Raw genomic sequence first — 21,292 nt, forward strand, 5'->3', positions numbered from 1 at the left:
GAAGGAAGGACGGGTCGTATTCATTGCCGTCTTTAGTGCGGACGAAGATGATAAATTGGTTGATGCAGAAATGTATCCAGGTTTTCAAATTTGGGGGTCCTCTGGGCCCCTTTTTGAAAAATTGGGGGGTCCATTGCAAAATTTTGGGGTACAGCTAATTAATATATTCAAGAATTAATATTCGATCTATTTCCTCTTAATTGCTGCTGCAGTACCCTTTCAGATTTCTAACTTGCACAAAAATAAAGTCTTATCCCTCCCCACGAATATGTACTTAAAATGATCAATTTTTGGACTGTTATGCCTGTTGATTCATCGATCAAATTGAAAATGTATGGGCTTTCAAAGCTCCATCGATCACATCAGAGGAATCCGTATTCTGTAGGAACTGTTGGCTCCCCTTGATATAGTGATCTAGATCTTCTCCACAGCGAAAAAAAAGAGAACTGAATCTCAATTTCCCGTAAAAGAGCATCATTTATTTTAACAACACTTGAGGTGTAAAAAAAAGAGTAAACAAATATATGCGATCGATAGACACTTCATCGTCGGCCCGTGCGGCCGTGACTTCGGCATGGCCACTGTTAATAATCAAGCGATTGAATGCATTCAAGTTTTCATGTTCAACATGTTAATTTTAACACTAACTCCGAAAAAGTTGCATAATTTGCAAAACAGACAAGTTACGTGCAAAACAAGAATCGAGACGATGACACATGCGCGCACGAAATTAATATCAACAGGGTCGCACAAAACAAAAATTTAACATACTTCGCCGTTGGATTCTCTATCATTTCGCTCACGATAAGCGAAATAATGCTTGAAATTCGCTTGGAAACCAAGCAACAAACTGAATTTCGACTGAAATGTTTTATTATCACTGGCGGCAGGTGGAAAGTGTCGCCGAATGTCTCGCCTAAAAAAACAGCTCAGATATAAGCTCAAGCTGGACATAATGGTTGACAAAATGAAATCATTCGACTGCAAAATCCGAAAATAACAGCTTACCTTGAAATTTAAGAACTCCATCATTTCCCCGTTGTGAGAAATGGGAATGTTCAATTTCCTTGTGAAATACGCCGTTCGCATGTGTTTCCTGGCGTTCGTAATTAGCATAAACATTCGATATTTTTTCTGCGTCCAATTGGACCCTTTGTTAATGATGTATTCAGTATTCATTCAGCTCAACCGCTGGAATAACTTCCATTTTCCTGTCTTCGACCTTCGTTTTCAAAAGTCGTTTAAGCAATCACACATCTCGTTTAGTTTTTTGAACGGCATTTCTGTTTTCTTGTTCTAAAATAAATTCCTCAACTGAGCAAACAGAAGCAAACCTTCCCTTGGCCATTTTTCAAAGGGCGCGGTTTTTTTGCAACGGCTTTCGGATGACGTACCATTCGATACGTTCATTCATCACTAGTGAAATTTCGTCGTTCTTGTTCCTGATTGGCTACATTTAGAATCAGTACGAATTTTATTCACTTTGATTTTCGTGGATAAATCTCAGTACCTATTGAATAATATATAGAACCAACCAAGCCTTTAAAGCGGAGCTCCCGGCTTTTTTATTCTTACTGGCTGTAGAATTAGTGAAAATAAAAGACTTTGGAATTGCCAAAAATTGAAAATAAAGCAGCACTAAAGGAATTACAAATAAACACTCAAATTTAAGGTTGTATTCCTCCAATGCTTGTTTTGAATAACTATGTAGCCACCAGTGTGCCCTGATCACAGCTATATTTTGTCAAACTTGGATTGAAACCGGCAAAAAAAAGCAGGAATGAAATATGTTTTCTACCTGCACGAAAAGAATCGACTGTCAAAAGCTTTTGTTGACGTAGTATGACCGTGTAGCGGCGTGGAACCAAGGAACACCGTTCAGACAGTTTGCGTTCACATTTCTATTTGTATTTCCCGAGAGTTTCAATACACGACGCGAAATAAGAATGACAGGCCAAGTGACCCACACTACAGTATTCTATCTTTTCTCCTAGCTGCCCTTACCATTCCGGAAACGAAACACTATTTTTTGTTTTTTGAAATAGTTTATTGTTAAAAGTCTGGTCAACCGCATGGCATATTGCTGGTAAGTTCAACCTTTGCAGGGCCATAACCTAGAAAAATCCTGGTTCACATCCTATTGATCCTTGTAAAACAACTGTCAAGGTGATGTTTTAGTGTATGGCTCAAATGCTGGTAGTGAATGTGCAGCTATGTCACTGTGTGCTATTATATAATTACGACAGGAAATTAATTACTTCCCTGTAATTATCAGTCATAAATGTAGCAGGCTTCGTACTCTTAAGAGTTTTTCAAATTCCATGACTTTCCATGACCTTTTCCATGACTTTTTCCAGTTTTCCATGACCTAAACTTTAGCTACCTGTTTCGAAAATGGTCAAAATCGTCCTTGTTTTTGGAGTATTTTCTGACATAACTCGCCTGCGTTTTATTTTGTCCTTGCTTCCACTTCTGCAATAATTTACGTACCACACGTAACTATAATTTTCCATGACTTTCCATGACCGACAATACTTCAATTCCATGACTTTCCAGGTTTTCCATGACCTGTACGAACCCTGTGTAGGAAATGAACTATACACTGCCCTACAAAGCTTATCGAGACAAACATATTTCATGTTAACAGAATAACCTCCAGAAGTCATAGCGTTCAACACACCTTTTCAGATTCAATAAAGCCCAAGTCATACTGGTAATAGCTGGTAATGTACTTGGAAGTTGCACAATAGATTTTGCTTACTGTGTCTTTGATAGATACTTCCCAAAATTTGGTCGCAGAGAATTATAATTCTTTTATTTTTTTTCGTCAATGCTTGAGTGGGCGGAATTCAACAAATCCTGCAATATGATTGGTTCCGGAAGCGGGCGGAATTTTCTCATCCGGCCTGCTCACGGCAGGCCGAATCGTAGCCTTGATTGCGTGAACTTGGGTGATGACCTTAAATTTCCTGGTTTTTTTTGCACCGACTCCGTTTACATACAGAGGTTATTTTTCATTAGACAAGAGGTTTGGAAATAGAATTCAAATAAAAAATATTTAGCTTTGAGACGTTTAGTTTGTAAGTCGCTTTAATACTGCATTCACTATCAAGCGCGGTGCGAGTCAACAATTAAAACAAGTGATTTCAGAGAGGATGGGAGAGAGAGAGGAAAAAAATAAGGAAGTTATTTACCAGCAAAGGGTCGGTCTGTATAGCAAAAAACTGTGACATCGGTCTTGAAAAAGCTACCCTCGGCCTGCGGCCTCGGGCAGCAATTTCAAGGCCTCAGCTGGCAAACATATTTGTATTTTGACAATTGAGTGCATATCACTGTGAGTATTTAAATTACAACAAATGGTATATTTTAAATATTTGATTCTGGTGCTATGGATTCATTTGGCATGGCCATCCTCAAGGAACTTGTGTACTTCTGAAAGTATTTTCAATTGTCGAGACATCTTCACGTGTCGTGCACGTGACAAAGTGACCTTTACGTGCCCCCCTGCACAAAAGTTTGGTCATCTTGGAAAGATGTTTTCACATCTCACCTTCGTTTCTCTTTCATTTGTTTCTGCAAAAGATGTTTCGATGAGTCATTTCGTTTCATCTTAAACCGTTCAATTCGCGTTTTCTTTCTCAAACACTGAGCAAGAATACCCATCGATCAGTCAAAAGCAATGTGCTTAGCCACTTTGGAACAAATATACTATTTTTAACGAGTTTCCATGGTCCAGTGGTCATTGTTAACACATGTAATGAAGATAATCTGGATCCGGGTATTCACTATATACATTGTCGAACATCATGAGAATCGCAATGTAAGGCCGACGTGAGAAGGACAAACTTTTCTCTTTTCTTTTATTTAGTGCTAAATTAACCATAGACCACTGTACTTTTGCAGGCCCGAGTATAGGCTACTTGTAGCCTCTTGTTTGTATTACAATATAATCTAGCATGTATGTGGGGCAATTTCGGGCTGTTTTGTAGTTTTAACCCGAATTTGCCTAGCATTCACGTTAGATTACATTGTAATGCAAATGAGAAAAAAACTAACCTTGAAAAGGACTATTGACCACAACACTTCCTTTGGTGGCTTACCGGGGTTGTAAAAATATAAGTAAAATTTTTATTAGGGCCCAATTAACTAAAACACCTTGTAATAATAACTCTGCAGTTCTTTTTTATTTCTGCACCGCCTGCCCCTATATAGAACACGGCCGTAATGAATACACTTTTCTTTCTACGCGTGAAAGCCATAAAATCAAATCTCACATTACTTGCAACACTTTCAATGTTATTTACATGATTCAGTGTAAATTATGTAATCTTCAGTATATCGGGGAAACCACACGTCGCCTTAAAGACTGGTTTAATAAACACAGACGCCCTATTTCAGTCCCACTAGCCGGATTATATCCAGACCGCAATCGAGTCTCAGAACACTTTCTTAGCAATAACCATTCACACAGGCACATGTTTCTCATTCCCATCGAAAAGCTCATCCATCAATCAATGCGTCTTTTAGGAGAGCTCGGTAAGCCCATCTTATTGAAAAAGCAAAAACTACAGAACCTCTTGGGATAAACAAGCGTGACGGATTAACGATCTCATTATTTAGTGTACAGTGTTTGAACGGCATTTTATTCTTTTGAAATTTTGGCTTGTTTATCCAGTAGCTATATCACGTTACACTATCATTTGAAATCCTCTTTAATGACTTCGTAACATGTGTATATATATATTTTGTAAATTCGTTAGATCTCCAAATAAACTTAATGAAAGCTGGTAATGGGCAGCCGAAATATCGTTGAAAAATACATTTTCGCGTTGTTTTATCAGTCGTGCATCAATCTACTTGACTTTCAAAATTATTTTTTAATCAATTTTGACTGATCACGATCTTCTCTGATCCAACAATGTGCAAGACGTATTGTGCACGGTTTTTGCAAAGGATTTAAAACCTCAAATTCACTGATAACATGAATGTCCAATATCAAAGATGTACGCTGTAAACTAGCTGGAGTGTCGGCTGGATGGCCTCCTGCATGAGCTCTAAACTTGAGCTCGTGATATGGTCAGGTGATACTGGTCGTTATTGGCATACATGGTCGGGTGGACGGTCGTACGGTCGTACGGTCTTACAGTGAGCAAAACCAACTTTTCTCGCACAGATGGGTTACCATATTTTCTTACCCACGGTGCTCCGCTCCGCGCACCCATGGTGACTCACGTCAGTTAAAACAATAATTTGGCTGAAAATGACTGTTTATGTTCACAATCACCTTGTTGTCGCGTGACACTGATTTTCTCACCTCATAGTGTTCACAAGCATGCAAACCTCAATATTATCCCATTATAAGGGCAAACTGCAAGCTACCTAAGCTAACTGTAGCCCAACCGGTGTGACGTTTAGGCTAACCAGAGTGTTATTTAGGCCAATCGATGTGTTATTTTAATAGGCTAACAAGAGTGGCTCGCTGGCTTGCAGATTATCCGGAATGGTTGCAGTTTTGCTGGGATTTTATAAAGCCCCCAGAAATGATGAAATAGCTTTGCAACATTTTTTTGTTCTTCCTTGCAGCAGTGCAAGAATTCTTTTTCTATTTCATTTGTGCTGCATGGAATTTTTTTCTTCCAACAAGCGCTGGCAGGAACTTTTTTTTTCAAAATCACCCACCCCCCCCCCCCCCCCCTTCCCTCAACAGTTAAAGGGTCGGCCCCTAAGTGGGCATGTAGAAAACATTCCTCCTGATTCGCTCTCTGTCGATGGTTATTCTACCTTAAAGTTTTCGATAGATAAATCCAATTTTCGTGTTTCACTCCCCATCGATCAACGCATCACCAATTTCTTTTGAAACTAACCCCTTCACTCTACCTGATGATGAGGATGATAGGAAGCCAACGCCACTTTCATTCTGTCTCCTAAAGCCTCGTTATCAAGGTGAAATTTAAAATATATAAAGTTTCCTAATCAAACAAATATGCTTACAGTGTAAATATCCTCATGGGAGCCCGCGTAATTTTGCAGTTCTCTTAAACATAGTTTGAAAGAAGATTGTGTGACATCCTCCAACCAAATACTGGCCGCGTCCCTTTTTAATCCTGCATGGTGATGAACAGCGGTGATTAAAATTAAGGGTTTCTTTGGGAACTTTCCCTGAAACCAGAAAGAGAAAGTGTTTTAAAAACGAGAGAAGCAGATAACGATACTTCAGCGATGATCCTTCGCTAAGAAATCATTTCAATTCGCAGTTGCACTTGTAATACTATCAAGATAAACTTCGGGTTATACCGAATACGACCTCGCAATAGTCAAGCATCCCAATGACAAGACAGCTGCACGTTTTTTTTCAAACTCGGGCCGTGAAGTACAACAAAACCACATAAACTAGTTTTCAGAATGTAGCTAGAAGTGCTACACCCCGATTTATGGTGGGGAAAACAAAGATATTAAATTTACATAAAATGGGGAATGTCTTGCAATTCCTTCGGTTTGTGACTTTACAGAGTGGAGAATCCAAAATTATGTCTAAGAGCCATTATTCCCTCCTTCCTAATTTTGCTTTGAGTTTAAAGCAAGGAAAATCGCTCCAAAATCGTTCCTTACCGAAGGAAAATTCACTGTCTCACAAGTCGTCCCAGTCCACCACTGAGATATTCTTGTCTCTCCGCTTACTCCACCGGCTGGAGCTCCCTGATAACCCATCCAGTCAACTGTTATGTTAGCAGTGTATTTCCGCTCATTAAATCCTGACGCCATCACGCAGGCAGTAAATTGTTGATAATTTACATTTTCAACCCAAGATACTGCAGCATCGTGGACATAGGACATGTCACCAGTATCCACATGATTAACAGTGATCTGCATTTCAATGGCTTTGTCAGGGTAGAAAACGTAGGGCTGGAAAGGAATGACTTCACAATGGGAATACCCTAACCATGGAATGTGAGGCATGTGACGACGACCTCTCTGGAAAGGAAATCCTTTCGAAAGTAATAATAAAAAGAAGAGAAAAAGAAAATATAGTAAGTAAGATTAGTCCTAGCTTTAACACCCAGTCAAGGGCCGGGTCCGCTCGAGATTCTTAACTATTACTAAGCTCTATTTTTGGCTAGTTTTTTATGGGTATCTATCACCGCCAAAATTCAAACTTGTTCTTAAATCCAAACCTTCAATTCAAGCATTCTATCATACAATTTAAACTCGCAATTATAAATTCACACATTCAATTCGTCAATCAAACATTCAATTGCAAAGTACCTAATACCTAATCAACAAGGCCTAATCAGAATAACAATGGTTCTTTTGTGTTCCGCCATTTTGGTCCGGATATGAAACTCTACCCAAGGTTTGGGTTTAAGTTTTGGCGGGGATGGATACCCATACAGAAATGCGGGCAACTTTAAAGTTTCTTTCTTCTAATTAATGAAATCTTTCATCGATGAGCTATAAAAATTCTTTCAGAAAATGTTACCGTTATTTATTCTAAAAAAAGGTTTAAGTTTTTCCATTTTCTCTTTTCGAGGGTTTATCAGTTGGTTGATACCAACCTCGTTCCCCCGGGTCTCTTTGTCAGTGAAACCCCCGGGTCTCTTTGACAGTGAGGAGAGAGACCCTGGTTAGGGCTGGTCACATGTCTCTCCTCGACAAACATTGCTCCACTACGGTAGAGTCTTCGTTATATATGACCCGCAACTGGGCGAAAGCATAATTGTTTGACAAGATTTTTTTTTTCAGAAAATAATCTTTATTTTACAATGTAAGTTTCAAAAAAGTCAAAACAGCTGATGTTATATTCCCACAGGAGATTCCCACAAAAGCAGTCAAGCTAAAAACAAGAGCTTTTGTGACCGATTGAAGTTCGCAAAAAAGATTTCTTTAGTAGCTAAAGTTGCTTCCACAGAACATACACTATCATAAATAATACACCACGCACTACGTTTGCGTGATAAAATGTCTCTGTTATTTTTCCGGCGCTAAAAATATACTTCACAATTTGTGTTAATAATCAAACGCTTAAGGTAATTCCCTTGAAATTGTTCTACTCTCAAACTTTTTTGGAAACTTGGCATAATTCACATTCATGATATGAACATTAAAAAAATGCAATAAAAAAATGGGGTCACCGTGCTTGTTTACGCGTCAGCAGGCTCTTAAAATGGGGTCTTTTTACTGTTTTCGCGTTAAAATTTCGAATCACCTTCATACAGAATTAAGTCTTGGTTACTTCAAAGACACAAAATTTTATTTTGAAAATAAAGCTTCTTTTATTTATATAAGCAATAATGCTTCATTTACGCCGACTTTGATTCCTGGTTGTGACAATAGTGCACTTTTTGGGACAGTTCCGTGGTTAGCTTGAAGTCCTCCTCGCCTTGGGTAAAATACACCCAGTATGGAACTGTTTTCCAAAAAAAAATTCATGTTCTACTATCAAACTTTTTTTCTTCTTCAAATATGTTCTTTATTAGACTGCTCTTACCAAATACCTGAAAAAAAAAAATCGGGGGTCGCCGTGCTCGTTTGAGAGAAAAGGAGCATTTATTTCGCTATCGGGTTTAGTTCGAGCGAAATCTCTTACGTTTTGTATGCGCACGTGCTCATGTGCGCGCGCTAATGACGTGAAAATCGTGCCCAGTAGGGATGCGCAATGCAATACTAAGGAATTACCTTAAGCCCGGTGTGCAGTTCCAAAAATATGACAGCGACAATTTAGACGAAGTTGTTGAAATACAAGTAATCCAAAACTGTCTACTCGCTTGACAAGCGTGCGACTTAGGAATCACTTTGTTTAACATTCGAAAGAAAAACGAAAATCAGAGAACAAAATAAAATACCTGCACAGCTTGAGGTCGATACGTGACATAAACATATGATACCGACTGATCGATCGCCGAACACGTTTGTTTCCCATGGATAAACGTTTCCCCCTGTTTTCTTTCACGGCAATACTTTCTTTTCTTTAAACGTGTCGCAAACTATTAGAATCCTTCGTTATCACTCAATTTGACTGCTCACTTGAGCTTGTTGAGTAGTTTTAATTTTTACCTTCTCACCGGCATACAAAAATCCGATTGATTTTATATCAACTTCTTTCCTTTCACGTCGAATTCGACGTTTAGTATATTCAATACCTTGCCGTGAAACGTTTTTTCGATGGTCGTCTGGCCACAAAATCAAATGTGTTGTGATTCTGTTCCTCGCAATGATGACAAGGCCTACACTGCGACCCCTCCCCAAACACACATTTAAAAAAGTGACAAGCCCCAAGCAGGGTTCCCAACCCTGGGAACGAGGTTTGGTTGATACTTAATTTTGAACAAAATTATGTATTGAGGTGCCGACCTTCGCAGCTGCCAGGATGCTGGATTGTAAAGTTGAGCCGCAGCAGGCACATCTCCTGTTCAAACAGACACTTATTGTCATACGTTGTACCATTTGATGAACAAATTGGTTCTTGCGAAGATGGGCATCTGTCGATGCTTACACAGCGAGCACTGAATGGACCAAAAGCCTTGCACAAGCAATGATGCTGACATGTCACATTGAGACATGGGTCCAAGTCTGGAAACATGTATGAAATAGCATTTAGTTTACAATACGTTTCAACAAAAGTGTTCCTTCCCGTTTACCGAGTTGAAATAACTGGACAACAAACTCGTACAATACGTAAATTACAGCTTAACAAGATCTAACAAAGTCGAACCGCAGGAAAGCATAAAAGAAGGCGCCTTAGCTCAACGGTGTTCTATAGCTTTGTGCCAATGTTTTTCTTGGCGTCATTTGGTTTTTAATAATACCACCGTCACTCTATATTTGCCCGATGGTGTTTACTTAAACCCCCGAGGCCAGTATTCACTTTATCGCAGCTATCGGGGAGCCACCTTGAAGGCCCCTCTCTTGCTCTGATTTTGTCACCTAAGGCGAGCTGTCGTTGTCTTTTGCCCAGTCGTTTTTTCTTTATTTTCCACCTATAGACATGTAACATTTCGTTTCTGCTCAAACGGTTTCTTTTTTGGACATTTCTTGGGCTTTGAATTATAACTTCCACTTTTGTGTGTTATGAAGGTCTATGAAAGGTGGTATGTCATGAAGTCTTTGTTTCACGTTTGTTGGAAAAAGTACACCTCTCCCAACCTCCCCCTCCGGCGCGGGTTCGATTTATTAGTTGCTTTCTGGTCTCAATTTACCCAGTTTTGTTAAAGCCCTTGTTGCTTCGGTATAGTAGACCGTGTGCTATGTTATAATAATAATAATAATAATAATAATTATTATTATTATTATTATTATTATTATTAATTTCGCAGCACTGAAAGTCCTCTTCTTCGAGATGACTAGGGATCTGAGGCTAATTGATTCAGTCCCTCCCTGGTACTCGTGTGCAGTACCCAAACCAGTCTATGAGTCATCTGAGGCATTAGCGTTTTGGGATGTTCCAGTTTATGCGGAACACACCATTGTCAAGGCTAACAGAGTGGACGCTCGATTTGTGGTCCACAAGAATAAGATGGTGTGGGCTGTGGAGATGTCCTGTTCGTGGATGGAGCATCAGGAAAAGAAGTCCGAGGAAAAGACGGTCAAGTACGGGCCACTGCGATTTGAGCTAAAGAAACAGTACCCTGGCTATGACATTGAACAATGTAACATCATCGTTGACGTGCTGGGGGGTGGTCAAGGGATGTAGACCTGACAATGAGGAAGCTCTTTGGCAGTAGGGGCTATGACGTTTTGAGAAGGATGCAGAAGGCTACCATCTCGAGTTCTCTCAACATAGTGAGAACTTTCAAAGCTACTGCCAATTGACTTTCCCCGTGGGAATAGTATAGGAGCTCAATATAGTTTTAGTATTAGAGAGCCTTAGATTGTCTGTAAGATTTTTTTTATATTTTATCGCTAATTTATTTATTTATTTATTTATTTTTAACTCAGCAGTTTTCTATTTATAGTTCCTTCAGATCGCATAGGTTACGCTGCGCGCCCTATGTGGTTCTATTTTAGCTTTCATACGTTTACCAACTGCACATAATAATAATAATAATAATAATAATAATAATAATAATAACAATAAAGAATTTATATAGCGCCTCAATCCGTTTAACCCAAAGGCGCTGTTTGCAATAGTTGTTACCTATGAAAATTAAAATGTAATAAAAAAGGAATATATGAAAAATACTAATCTTAATATAATAAATGTATATATATCAATCTTAATCATAAGTTCAAGTTCCCTAGTCATAATTGTCGTTGTAAAGTAAAAAGAAATGCTTTGAGTTTTTTTCTTAAAAAGCTCTAAACTGCTAATTGATCTTATGTCTAGTGGTAAACCATTCCAGAGTCTAGGTACTACAGCACAAAATGCTCTTTCGCCATATCGTATAGTGTTGGTACGAGGAATTACTAATAAATTCTTAGAACTAGAAAGCAGAGCTCGTGTAGGCTTGCACTAAATGATGAGGTCAGATAGATAAGACGGTGCCAGATTGTTTAAGCACTTGAAAGTAACTAGCAAAGTTTTGTAAGTTATACGCTTCTCAACAGGGAGCCAGTGGAGCTCATGTAGAATTGGCGTGATATGATCATATTTCTTTGACCCACTAACGAAACGTGCAGCTGCATTTTGCATTGGCTGGAGAAGCTGAATTAGGTATTTAGGGAGACCAGTTAAAAGAGAGTTATAGTACTCCAGTTTGTTTGTAAAGAAGGCATGGATCAGAATTTCCAATGATGATTTATCCAGGTAAGTGCGAATCATCCAGATGTTCCTCAAGTGCCAGAATGAAGTCTTGCAAACAGAATTGATATGAGTCTCAAAGGTGAGGGTGTCATCAAACACAACACCAATATTACGACATGAGGCAGTTGGAGTTACACCCTCTTCGCCCACCATAACATTAGAAATGTCAGGACGTGGTGAATGTCTTGTGTGGAAAACTAAATGTTCAGACTTATTATCGTTCAATTTCAAATGGTTACTAGACATCCAAACACGAATTTCAGCCACACAAGCTTCAACACAATGATGACGTAGCTGTAATAAGGTCCTCACTACAAGCGGGATTGAATGCCAAGTACAGCTGTGTGTCGTCAGCATAAAGGTGGTACTTTAGACCATGACTTCGAATAACGTCAGTTTTTGGTGAAGTATAAAGAGAGAAGAGCACGGCGCTGAATTTTCTCTAGCTCTTCAGAGAGATACTTATGTAGACCATCGTGGAAAACTTAGCAAGCATATTCAGACACGGGCCGGATACACGTAGTATAAAAACAAAGTAGCTGCGCAGGATCTCCTTTTGCACGCTTAAGTTGCCTTAACTGATAAAACCTGGAGGCTCCTTTTTGATAACATTCTCTATGTGAGAGTTCCACTTAAGATTGTTTGAAATTGTGAGACCAAGAAGTTTTACGCTAGTTACAACCTCTATTGGTTTGTTATTGATAGTAACTGCTTCGAAAGAATCTGCAGATCTTGAGAAACTTATCTGCAACTACTACTACTACTAATACAATCCATTTCAACATATATGGACGTTTCTTTAATGAAAATTTTAACTCAACAATAGCGTAGCAGCACCGGACCATTGATTCAAAACCAGTACCTGTGAGTGATGTTTCACATTGCTTTGTAATAACAAGATCGCGGTTGTGGACATTTCGATGACTTGGAAAGTCTATCCTTTATACTAGGCCAAAAGAGGACAGCAAACTATTGAAATCAGAAGCTTCAGAGTCGTTCGGCTTATCTACGTGAATGTTGAAGTCACCAACGATAACAGGATAGTCACTTAATAAGACAACGTGTTCCAAAAGAGTACTGAATTCATCAATAAAAGTCGAAAAGGAGTATCTGATGGACTATAAAGTATAATGATGTTCAAACATGCGTCAGTAGACTAAGCAAAAACATTTAAATATCCAAACGTCGAAAAAGATTTAATGTCGTTAGATTTGATATGATGGACGCTCCGGAATAAACCCTAGTTCAGATTCTGTTACGCCTGAATTGTCTTTCGAGGTGTCAAATTGAATATTGATAACATTGTTAAAGTGGTACTACGACCAAAAAAAAATTTTGTTTTTCCTATGGATTTCAAAACTATGTTAACTAAACACTAATTCACCCAAGTTTTAAGTTCTGATTTTAAAAAGACACCTGTTTATTTTAGCTGGAATTTTCTTATTTATTGGCCCGCCATTACTAACTTCAAAATCTTGAGAGAGCTGGGTCGAGGAGAAAATGACGTCAGACACTCACTAGTTTGAGAATGCAATGCGTGTGTACGCGGCCTAATTAATATGCAGCACGGGAGTTTCGGGCTTTCAGACTTTTCAACCCGTGTTTTACATATATATAATAAATTGCGTTTACACGCTCAAATTTTAAGCCAGTGAGTAAATGACGTCATTTTCTCTAGATCCAACCCTCTGAGGTCCAATCGGCCAGTTTTGAACGTGAGTAATGGCGGACCATGAAATCCAAAATTTTGCCAGTTAGGTGTTAAGCGAACACGCTTTCAAATTCAGAAGAAAAAAAGGAAATGATTTTTTGATCATAGTAACACTTTAAAGTTAGCTCGTCTTGGTTGAGTAGTTCTAGTTTCGAAATTTTCAAACTCAAAATTCGTTGCAATCCTCGATTCAATTGGAAATATACGTGAAGTATTTCGAGGTTTTCGGATTGCTCTAGATCGCTGAAGTAGGCTTATAGCTTTCAGAGTGTTCCGTGCTTGAGAGCAAATAGGTTTCACCTGTTGTTGTTGTTGTTGTTGCTGTTATTGAACATGGCGAGCAGTTTTAAAGCCAGAGCATGACTCAGGAATCTTCCACCAATACCGTAATTTCAGGAGTGAAGACCTTGAATATCTCAGCATAGTGAGAAGATGATAATGTTAACTTATGTTTCGATGATAGTCCAAGGCGAATAAACCTTTCTTACGACATTAAACATGATTAAACTAAAAAATTGAGAGCCGATAAAAAAGCAACCAACTTTGTACTCTTTTACAAGACTATCTTGCCACTACCCGTCCCAAAACACTGTACAGCTCCCGGGTTCCACTCTTATTCCAGATACCGGCCAGTCTTAGCCTCTTTTTCAGGTGAGTAGAATTTGCTCCCTGGGACCCAGGGTCACAATGATGCTTTCTTGCCTGTCAATTTACCAAATGACGCGCTGGTTCCAGCTAAACTTCGGACCAAAATCATACAAAATAAATTTGTTGATTTTGACTCCCTTCTTGTTAATCCACATTTCGAGAAAAAGTTTCACATTCCACCTCCAACCCTCACCGGAAGTTTCTTTCCCATCGTTAGCTCTCAAGCCAGTTAACAAGGCGAAGCGCATTAGCTCAACAGATGTTTTGGCTACAAGTTTTTGATGTGTATGTTGGTATTTTTACTGCACAGTATCCCCGCGAGGCCCCAGGCTTCATGAAATATGGGGCTACTATGCAGGATCTGGCTGCTAGGGGACATAATTGGCGTTTTTATGACGAGAACCATACATTGGGAATTGTGGCCAATGTCCCAGAGAAATGTCAAAAAACCCATTGCGGCAACTGGTGTCGGGAAGGCCCTTGATGTTCCCTGAAGCTATTTCTTCAAGTTTCACAATGGGGATCAGTGCTCAGCATGCTATTTTAAGCACTCGTGCCCCTAATGTGCTTCCAATGTCTCCAATCCAGCACCCAGATCATTCCCCCAGCTTACTTGTACAGGAGCTTCCAACACCCGTAAACAGTGATCGCTTGCAATTTTTCCTTTCTGGGTATGTCCCTTCAGTAGCCTTCAATTACGGTTATCTCCTACACTATGAGGGACCCCAAGACTCTTCATGAGCTAGAAAGAAAACTTTGCAATCCGCTTTTTCTGAAAAGCTGTTTTTTTAAACACGTTTTTAGAGACAATAACAAGTCAAATGAATGTAAATTTGATAACTTACACAGCCTCTCCGTTAATAAGATATCAAGGATACATTGAGACTGTAAAGCCCCTATGGGGGAGCTTCAATAAATGTATGTATGTTTGTAACGAATTATAGCCACATTGGTAAAAAGAGTGCTCCTACTACTACGCTACCACTGTTCCTCACAAGATATTGCTTAACTCAAAAGTTGAAAAATTATAGCTTGAAAGCGGTGTTCTGTATCTTAAGGAAAACAGACTCCGCGCCCAGTTGTCAAGAGCAGTTTAACGTTTGCGTTTTACAAATAAAGCCTAACACAACACAATACGCGAGGGCTTACTGCTTAAAAAAGAAAAGGCAAAAAAGAAAGAAAGGATGTGCGAAAACTGAGAACTTGTTTGTCTAATAATGCTGTTTTCGTTTTCTGTTTTGGCCTAGTCATTTCTCTTACCTCCAACAATTACGTAATCAATTCCAATGAGATCCTTCTTTCCGCCGTCGCTGTTATGACTTTTAACACACATCTCAGTCTCTGATTTTGTGGTGTACTAAAGAAAGATGGATTACGAGTGAAGAATAAAAACCAAACAGTCTATTTTACTTTTATTTCTTATGGAAGCAAATTGTAGTGAGACCATAAATCTTTCATCACAATAAGTTATTAACCTCAATGATTTCCACGAGGACAGCTTTTTAGTCAAATTTGAATTTATTTGCAAGGATGGCCTTGGAACAGAATAGTGTGCAGCATTAATTTTTCATGACCGGCTAAGGTTTCCTCGCTGTGAGCCAGTAATCAGTGTTTTTAAATTCAAAGTCATGACCAATCATGGATAGGAGCTGGACCATAATTACAAGCGTATGCAAAGTAATTGCCAGCTCTTTGTTGAAAAAGCAATTTGATAGTTCAAACATATGATACAAAGGGACCTAAGACTGTTTGCTTGGGTAGACCTTAGTCGAGGGTACATCTGTTGGAAAGAGAGCGCTTGTTACATAAGTAGGATATAAACGATTATCATAGATAATTATTTTTATTAGCTTTTAGTGAATGGAGGTGGCTTCTTCAGAAAATTTCCTCCCTCATACCCTGACGCAATATGCATTGCAGGCTTTCTCACCGTTATCCAAGTGGTTACTGCCCCACATTTTGCGGAATCTGCAGAAGAACTGAAATTCGAATTCTCATCATTGGGTTTGCGTTTTGCTGTTAATATTATCACAGGTGGGGCGAAAAATGGAGCCATAAAGTTGACTTTCTGTGAAAATAATCAAATTGTTTATTACGTTAGTAAGTTTGAGGACAATATTAGGCTGCAATTTTAGAATGCTGCAGAAAATGAAGGAAACTTCAATAAAGCTGCTGAATTCTGCAGTCTTTGTAATTTGTTCGTCTGACTCTCCATTACTGGTAAGCCGTATAATAAGCTATTACAATAGTCTAGTCTGGATGAAATGAACACATGCATAAGGCGCTCAGTGCTTGTTTGATCTAAGTATTTGCTAATCCTGCCTATTTTTCGCAGTGCAAGAGATTCGGAGCTGCAAATATTTTTCACGTGACTAGACATAGTGAGGTGTTTATAAAGAATGACTCCTAGATTACGAGCTTTCTTACTGATAGGTACAAGATGCTGACTTAATGTAACAGTAGAACAAAGGAGCGGATGGGAGAACCGTGAGTGAAAATGAAGTATTTCAATGAAGTTGTAGAGTCCAGGACATGGGCTCCTGACATAAAAGTTCCAACAACCACTCTATAAGGAGAAAATAACTTAGCGATAGACAAAGCAGACTCCTTGCACTCTTATTTCTTACCTTGCAGAAAGCGAAGTTATCTTGCTGAGATGGGGAACTCCTATTTGAAAACGCCAAACTGCCGGTCAAGGTAAAGTTCACGAAACTTATGTTGGTAAACGCCAACCAGTTCTAGATGCAAAAGATTCATAGAAATTGTTAGTCATTATCAATTCTTTCACACTTAAAGTGGGCTCAATTCACGGATAAATTCGTCTGGCATTAGACAGAATATTAATGTATGTAGGTGGTGCTCTTACGAGGCAAAGGGTTAAAGAGAACATAGTTTGTGAGTGGTCGTCGATGTTGTTAACCCTTCACCCATGACCCCACCTCCATTGACGAGCAAAATCGTCTGGCATTAGACGTACTGAAGTCTGTAGGTGGCCCTTTAAGAACACAAATGGTTAAAGCAAATATTTTGCAACAACGTGTTTTCAAACCTTTCACCAACAGGTTTGAACTTGAGTTCTGCTAAAACATTTCCGCTAGGTGTTCGCTGAAATCGTGAACGGAATAAGATTTTTTTTTTCATTTCTTTGATAATATTCACCCTCCGTTTTCATCCGCATAACTGCGCTTTTCGACTCAAGAATGTCTTATCGGAGAGGTGAAAACCACTTTTAAATGGCCAGAATAAAACAGTCCCATTCTTATACCAATGGTGGAGGTTGATAACATGCGATCAGGCTGCTAAAAGTAACCACCTCTTTACAGTGCCTTCATTTAATTTAATGATGCCTTTGATAAACAGAAATTCGCAGTTTAAGCATTTAAACGTTCTGGTACATTTCTTGAGGACTTTTAACTCGCGCAAAATGCGGCGACACATCCGGGACTTAATTGCACAGTCAGCGAAAATTTAAAGTCGATCTGGTTACCCAGTAGCTAAACAATAAAGAAAATGACCATAAAAAGGCCCACGACGCATACGTTATTAGATTTTGCTTGTTTTATCATCTTTATGTTTCATAAAGATTATCATTTGGCTTTTGTTGATGAGAGATTGATGGTCGGAATAAATGGGACATTTTTTTAAGATCTTACGAATCGTGGATTTATTCGGGGTTTTTTCTGAATTTGTTCCATTTTAGGCAAAATATTGTATGGCGAGAAGTTTGGAGTAGTCTTTTCTCCCTTTTAACTGTCCCCGCTATGACCAAATTTGAGCAAATGGCTTTTGTCAAGCAAAATGATGTAATCTCATGACACCCAAAATGCCCAAAAAGTAGAATGAAACATTGCAATAACCACTTAGAACTCTTGAACAAGATAAAGAAATACAGTAAAAGGAAAGAGAAGCATCGATGGACACAATTTGGCAAGATTGAAAAGGAATCCATTTGGAGAATCTTGAAAAATCAGCCCTACGTTTTTCAAGTTTATGACAAATCAATTGGATGAAGGTCGTTTTGCTCAGAATCATCTTGTTTGGGATGTAACGATAATCTTATCAGTAAATGAATTCCGCATTACCATCTTCAAGTTTTAAACTCGTGATTAACTAAAGATTTCCCTTTAAACACCCTAATATCACGTGCCATAGCTCCTTAAAGAAAACTGTACAAAACCGACAGAAAGCACTTTTTCATTATTTCTCCCTTGTGAATTCCATGGCAGTCACTTCTACTCCCCCTTCCCCTATCCAGTGTTGGTTGGAAAGTGTTGATTTCCAGGAAACTGTTCGTGGCCCCACAAAACAACATTGAGACGTGGGGGTCAAATTGTTTACTTACAAATGAAAGCGCTTGAAAGAGTAATTTCCTTAAGAGTTTAGTATCTTCAAAACACGAAACTAAGAGGTACTCACGTGTAGGGATAAGAAAATCACTTTTTCCTTCGCTACTCCCCACCCCCTCCCCGAGACACATGCCTTACGATGTACATTGGCCCGTGCAATTCAGCCATGACACTCCTGTGGCCATAACTCTCATAGTGAAGGCCCTATACAAGCGCTAAGAAAATAACTTTTTCGCCCGCTGCCCCTTCCCCCCCCCCCCCCGAATTTGGGATTTGTGTCTTCCAATATTCGATGCCGATGGGCAATTTAAAACAGCATCCCAAGATGCAGCCCCGTAACTCTGGCTGTTCGGGCCGGTCATACATGGGGCAAAACAGAGCGTATTTTTAAGTGGTGAGGTCAGCTTGGTTGACTGAGAATCGCGCCTAGCCAGCTCGCCTTTATCCTCAGGAAGGCTCCAGATGACTGGGTTACCCCAAACGGCGGAAAGGCCGGTTCCCATGGAAAGGCAAGCTCTCTCCCGTGTCGATTCGACCACTGCCGCAAATCCCAAATTTGTCTCAGTCAGCAAGGAGATAGAGGTCGAGAGAGCACACTTGTCTCCTTGGTTGAATTTAATTCAACTTCAAGGGTCTGTCTAGTATTGGTCATTGCTTGTATTAAGCCTTTGTCAAATTGTGAAAATGGACTGTAACTTATTGTTTCTTACAATGGGGTGATATTGTATTGCATCAATCAACTAAAAACTTACGATTCTAATGTTTCGATGAACGCCAGCAAAAATCTTGGTTTCCCGAACACAAAGTGTAAAACTGCCGGCAGTATAATCTTCAATCCAAAAAGCCAGGGCATCCTGGGGTCTCTGTGGAGTCTGGTGACTAGGTGTGACAACAACATTTGGTGGAAACAGGAAACGCTAAAAGTACATAAATTATTTAGAAACAGAACATCATCAGCCCATGAGGTAATGAGCACAGAGAGAAAGACATCCAAGATACGCTTTAACATAATCTAATCACTAATTAATCTCAAGTCAACTCATATGGTACATGATGTGTTCTCTTGCAATGTAGGGAACCATTTTCACGGATAATGTGATAGTCTATAAAGCATTAAAAGTTCGAGTTCTGCCCTATCTGTCGTTTGCTCGACAAAAGATGTCTAAAATTAAGTGTGTCCTAGAGGATATAATTTTCCATGGAACAAAGCATGCTTTGAATCCCTTCTGCTCATCAATATCTATGAGAAAAATAAGCGTATCTCCCCTCGAGTAAGACTTGCCTGAGGGAAGACGACCCTTTCGCACTTTGTTTCAGTCGTCCAGGAGTTCAGCGCATGACTTCCCATTTGAGCTCCAGATGGAGCAGACTGGACAGCAATCCAGTTAACTTCTGCCTTTCCATTGGAACCTTCGCCATATTCAGAAATACAAGTCTTAAATTGATGCCTGTCTTCTGATTCCACCCAAATGGCAGCGCCATTACCAAGGCTAGAGTTTTTCACAGAATGACCAAAGGAGGCAAACACTTTAACTGCCTGTCTTCCGTAGAAAGGCTGAGTGAAAGAAATTGCCTTGCAAGCGAATAGTCCTGGACTTGATGCCGTTATGTTTACTTTTCCAGTCTTGAATCTAGAAGCTATAATTATTAAGCTATAATTAACAAGAAAGATGGCATCTTATGTTTACTGATATAATTAAATCTTTGACTACATGGCCAGTCTTGAAAAGTATGTTTGCAGATTGTGTCTTTTTGATCGAAGACCTATCGCAACGCTTCTCTCACTAAAAAGAATATCGCTAGTATCTATAGACAGGGTAGTTTCGCAGAGGCACTGAAGGCGTTTTTAACTGCTTAAACTGGCGAAAATCGCGTTTTCAGAAAATTGTTGTGTGTGCATGTACCCCACCTCCAGTTCTTCCTTGCTGCATTAATTCAGAAATAAATAGTTACATGGAGTAGAAAAGCAACGGCAACAATTTCTAGACAGGGCAATTTTGGCAGATGCACTAAGAACTTTCTTACTACTGGTGCTTAAAACTGGCTTTAAATCAACTTTTAAACTATTTTCATTCCATCGTTAATGATGGCTAAGCATGCGCCCCACCCCATGTAATGCGTCGTTACTGCATCAATTTAAAAAGACTGGTTTAATAGTAACGGAAACTGATGGCAGAAAAATTTAGCACAATTTTTCATATACACGTCAATTTGGCATGCAGAAATACTGAAGGCGGTCGACAAGCATCTTAAAATCGCCTTAAATCGCGATTCAACAATTTTCATTCGATTCCAGGGCTTGTGCCCATCCCCCAAATCTTTGTTTCTGCATCAATTCAGGAAGACAGGTTTAATTGGAGCATAAAATAATGGCGAAATAATAGCCTGATAGAAAATTAGCTCAAAGTACCTTTGCAGCCTTGATTCAACAACACAACTGAGAAGAAGACAAAACACAATTGAACCCTGTAATAGCCTCTAGCGGACATTTTGATCAGACTGAAGGGATGTCTTCACACACTGATTGCTTTATACATGACCACACCTCTTGATAAGCTGATTAGCACAGGCCTAATTTATCTCTTTGGCTATGATTCTAACTGGAATTAGGAGTTTTCCAAACTTAATCTCTTAATGCAGGGGTCATGGTTTAATCTTTTTAGTCATGTTTTGATAGCCCCCTATTGTCTTGATGTAGATTGTTTCTCTTCTTACTAAGATGTGTGCTTTCCACAATTGCGGCAACTACTGAGTATCTACAAAGGTAGTAAAATAACAGTGGTCAGATTTAGCTATGACAACTACGTTTGAGAGAGATGCTTGGTAAATTCACCCCTGAATAAAAACGCT

At 39.2% G+C, this 21,292-nt stretch overlaps 1 protein-coding gene across 1 annotated transcript in view; it reads right to left on the reverse strand.

Annotated features, from left to right (window-relative positions):
* LOC138000854 (uncharacterized) overlaps positions 1-20,972 on the reverse strand; it is a 49,179-nt gene extending 28,207 nt beyond the window's left edge. Inside the window, exons 1-9 of the mRNA XM_068847525.1 lie at positions 20,853-20,972; positions 19,725-20,080; positions 19,195-19,359; positions 16,724-16,834; positions 16,027-16,164; positions 15,357-15,453; positions 9,349-9,567; positions 6,610-6,986; positions 5,992-6,159 (exon numbers count right to left, since the gene is read on the reverse strand). Coding sequence (XP_068703626.1) covers positions 5,992-6,159; positions 6,610-6,986; positions 9,349-9,567; positions 15,357-15,453; positions 16,027-16,164; positions 16,724-16,834; positions 19,195-19,359; positions 19,725-20,080; positions 20,853-20,931 — 1,710 coding nt within the window. The 5' untranslated portion in view covers positions 20,932-20,972. The remainder of the gene's footprint in view (positions 1-5,991; positions 6,160-6,609; positions 6,987-9,348; positions 9,568-15,356; positions 15,454-16,026; positions 16,165-16,723; positions 16,835-19,194; positions 19,360-19,724; positions 20,081-20,852) is intronic.
* Between the last annotated feature and the right edge of the window lie 320 nt (positions 20,973-21,292).

The sequence above is a fragment of the Montipora foliosa genome, chromosome 4, assembly GCF_036669935.1.
Source record: "Montipora foliosa isolate CH-2021 chromosome 4, ASM3666993v2, whole genome shotgun sequence".
NCBI classification, from domain to species: Eukaryota; Metazoa; Cnidaria; class Anthozoa; order Scleractinia; family Acroporidae; genus Montipora; species Montipora foliosa.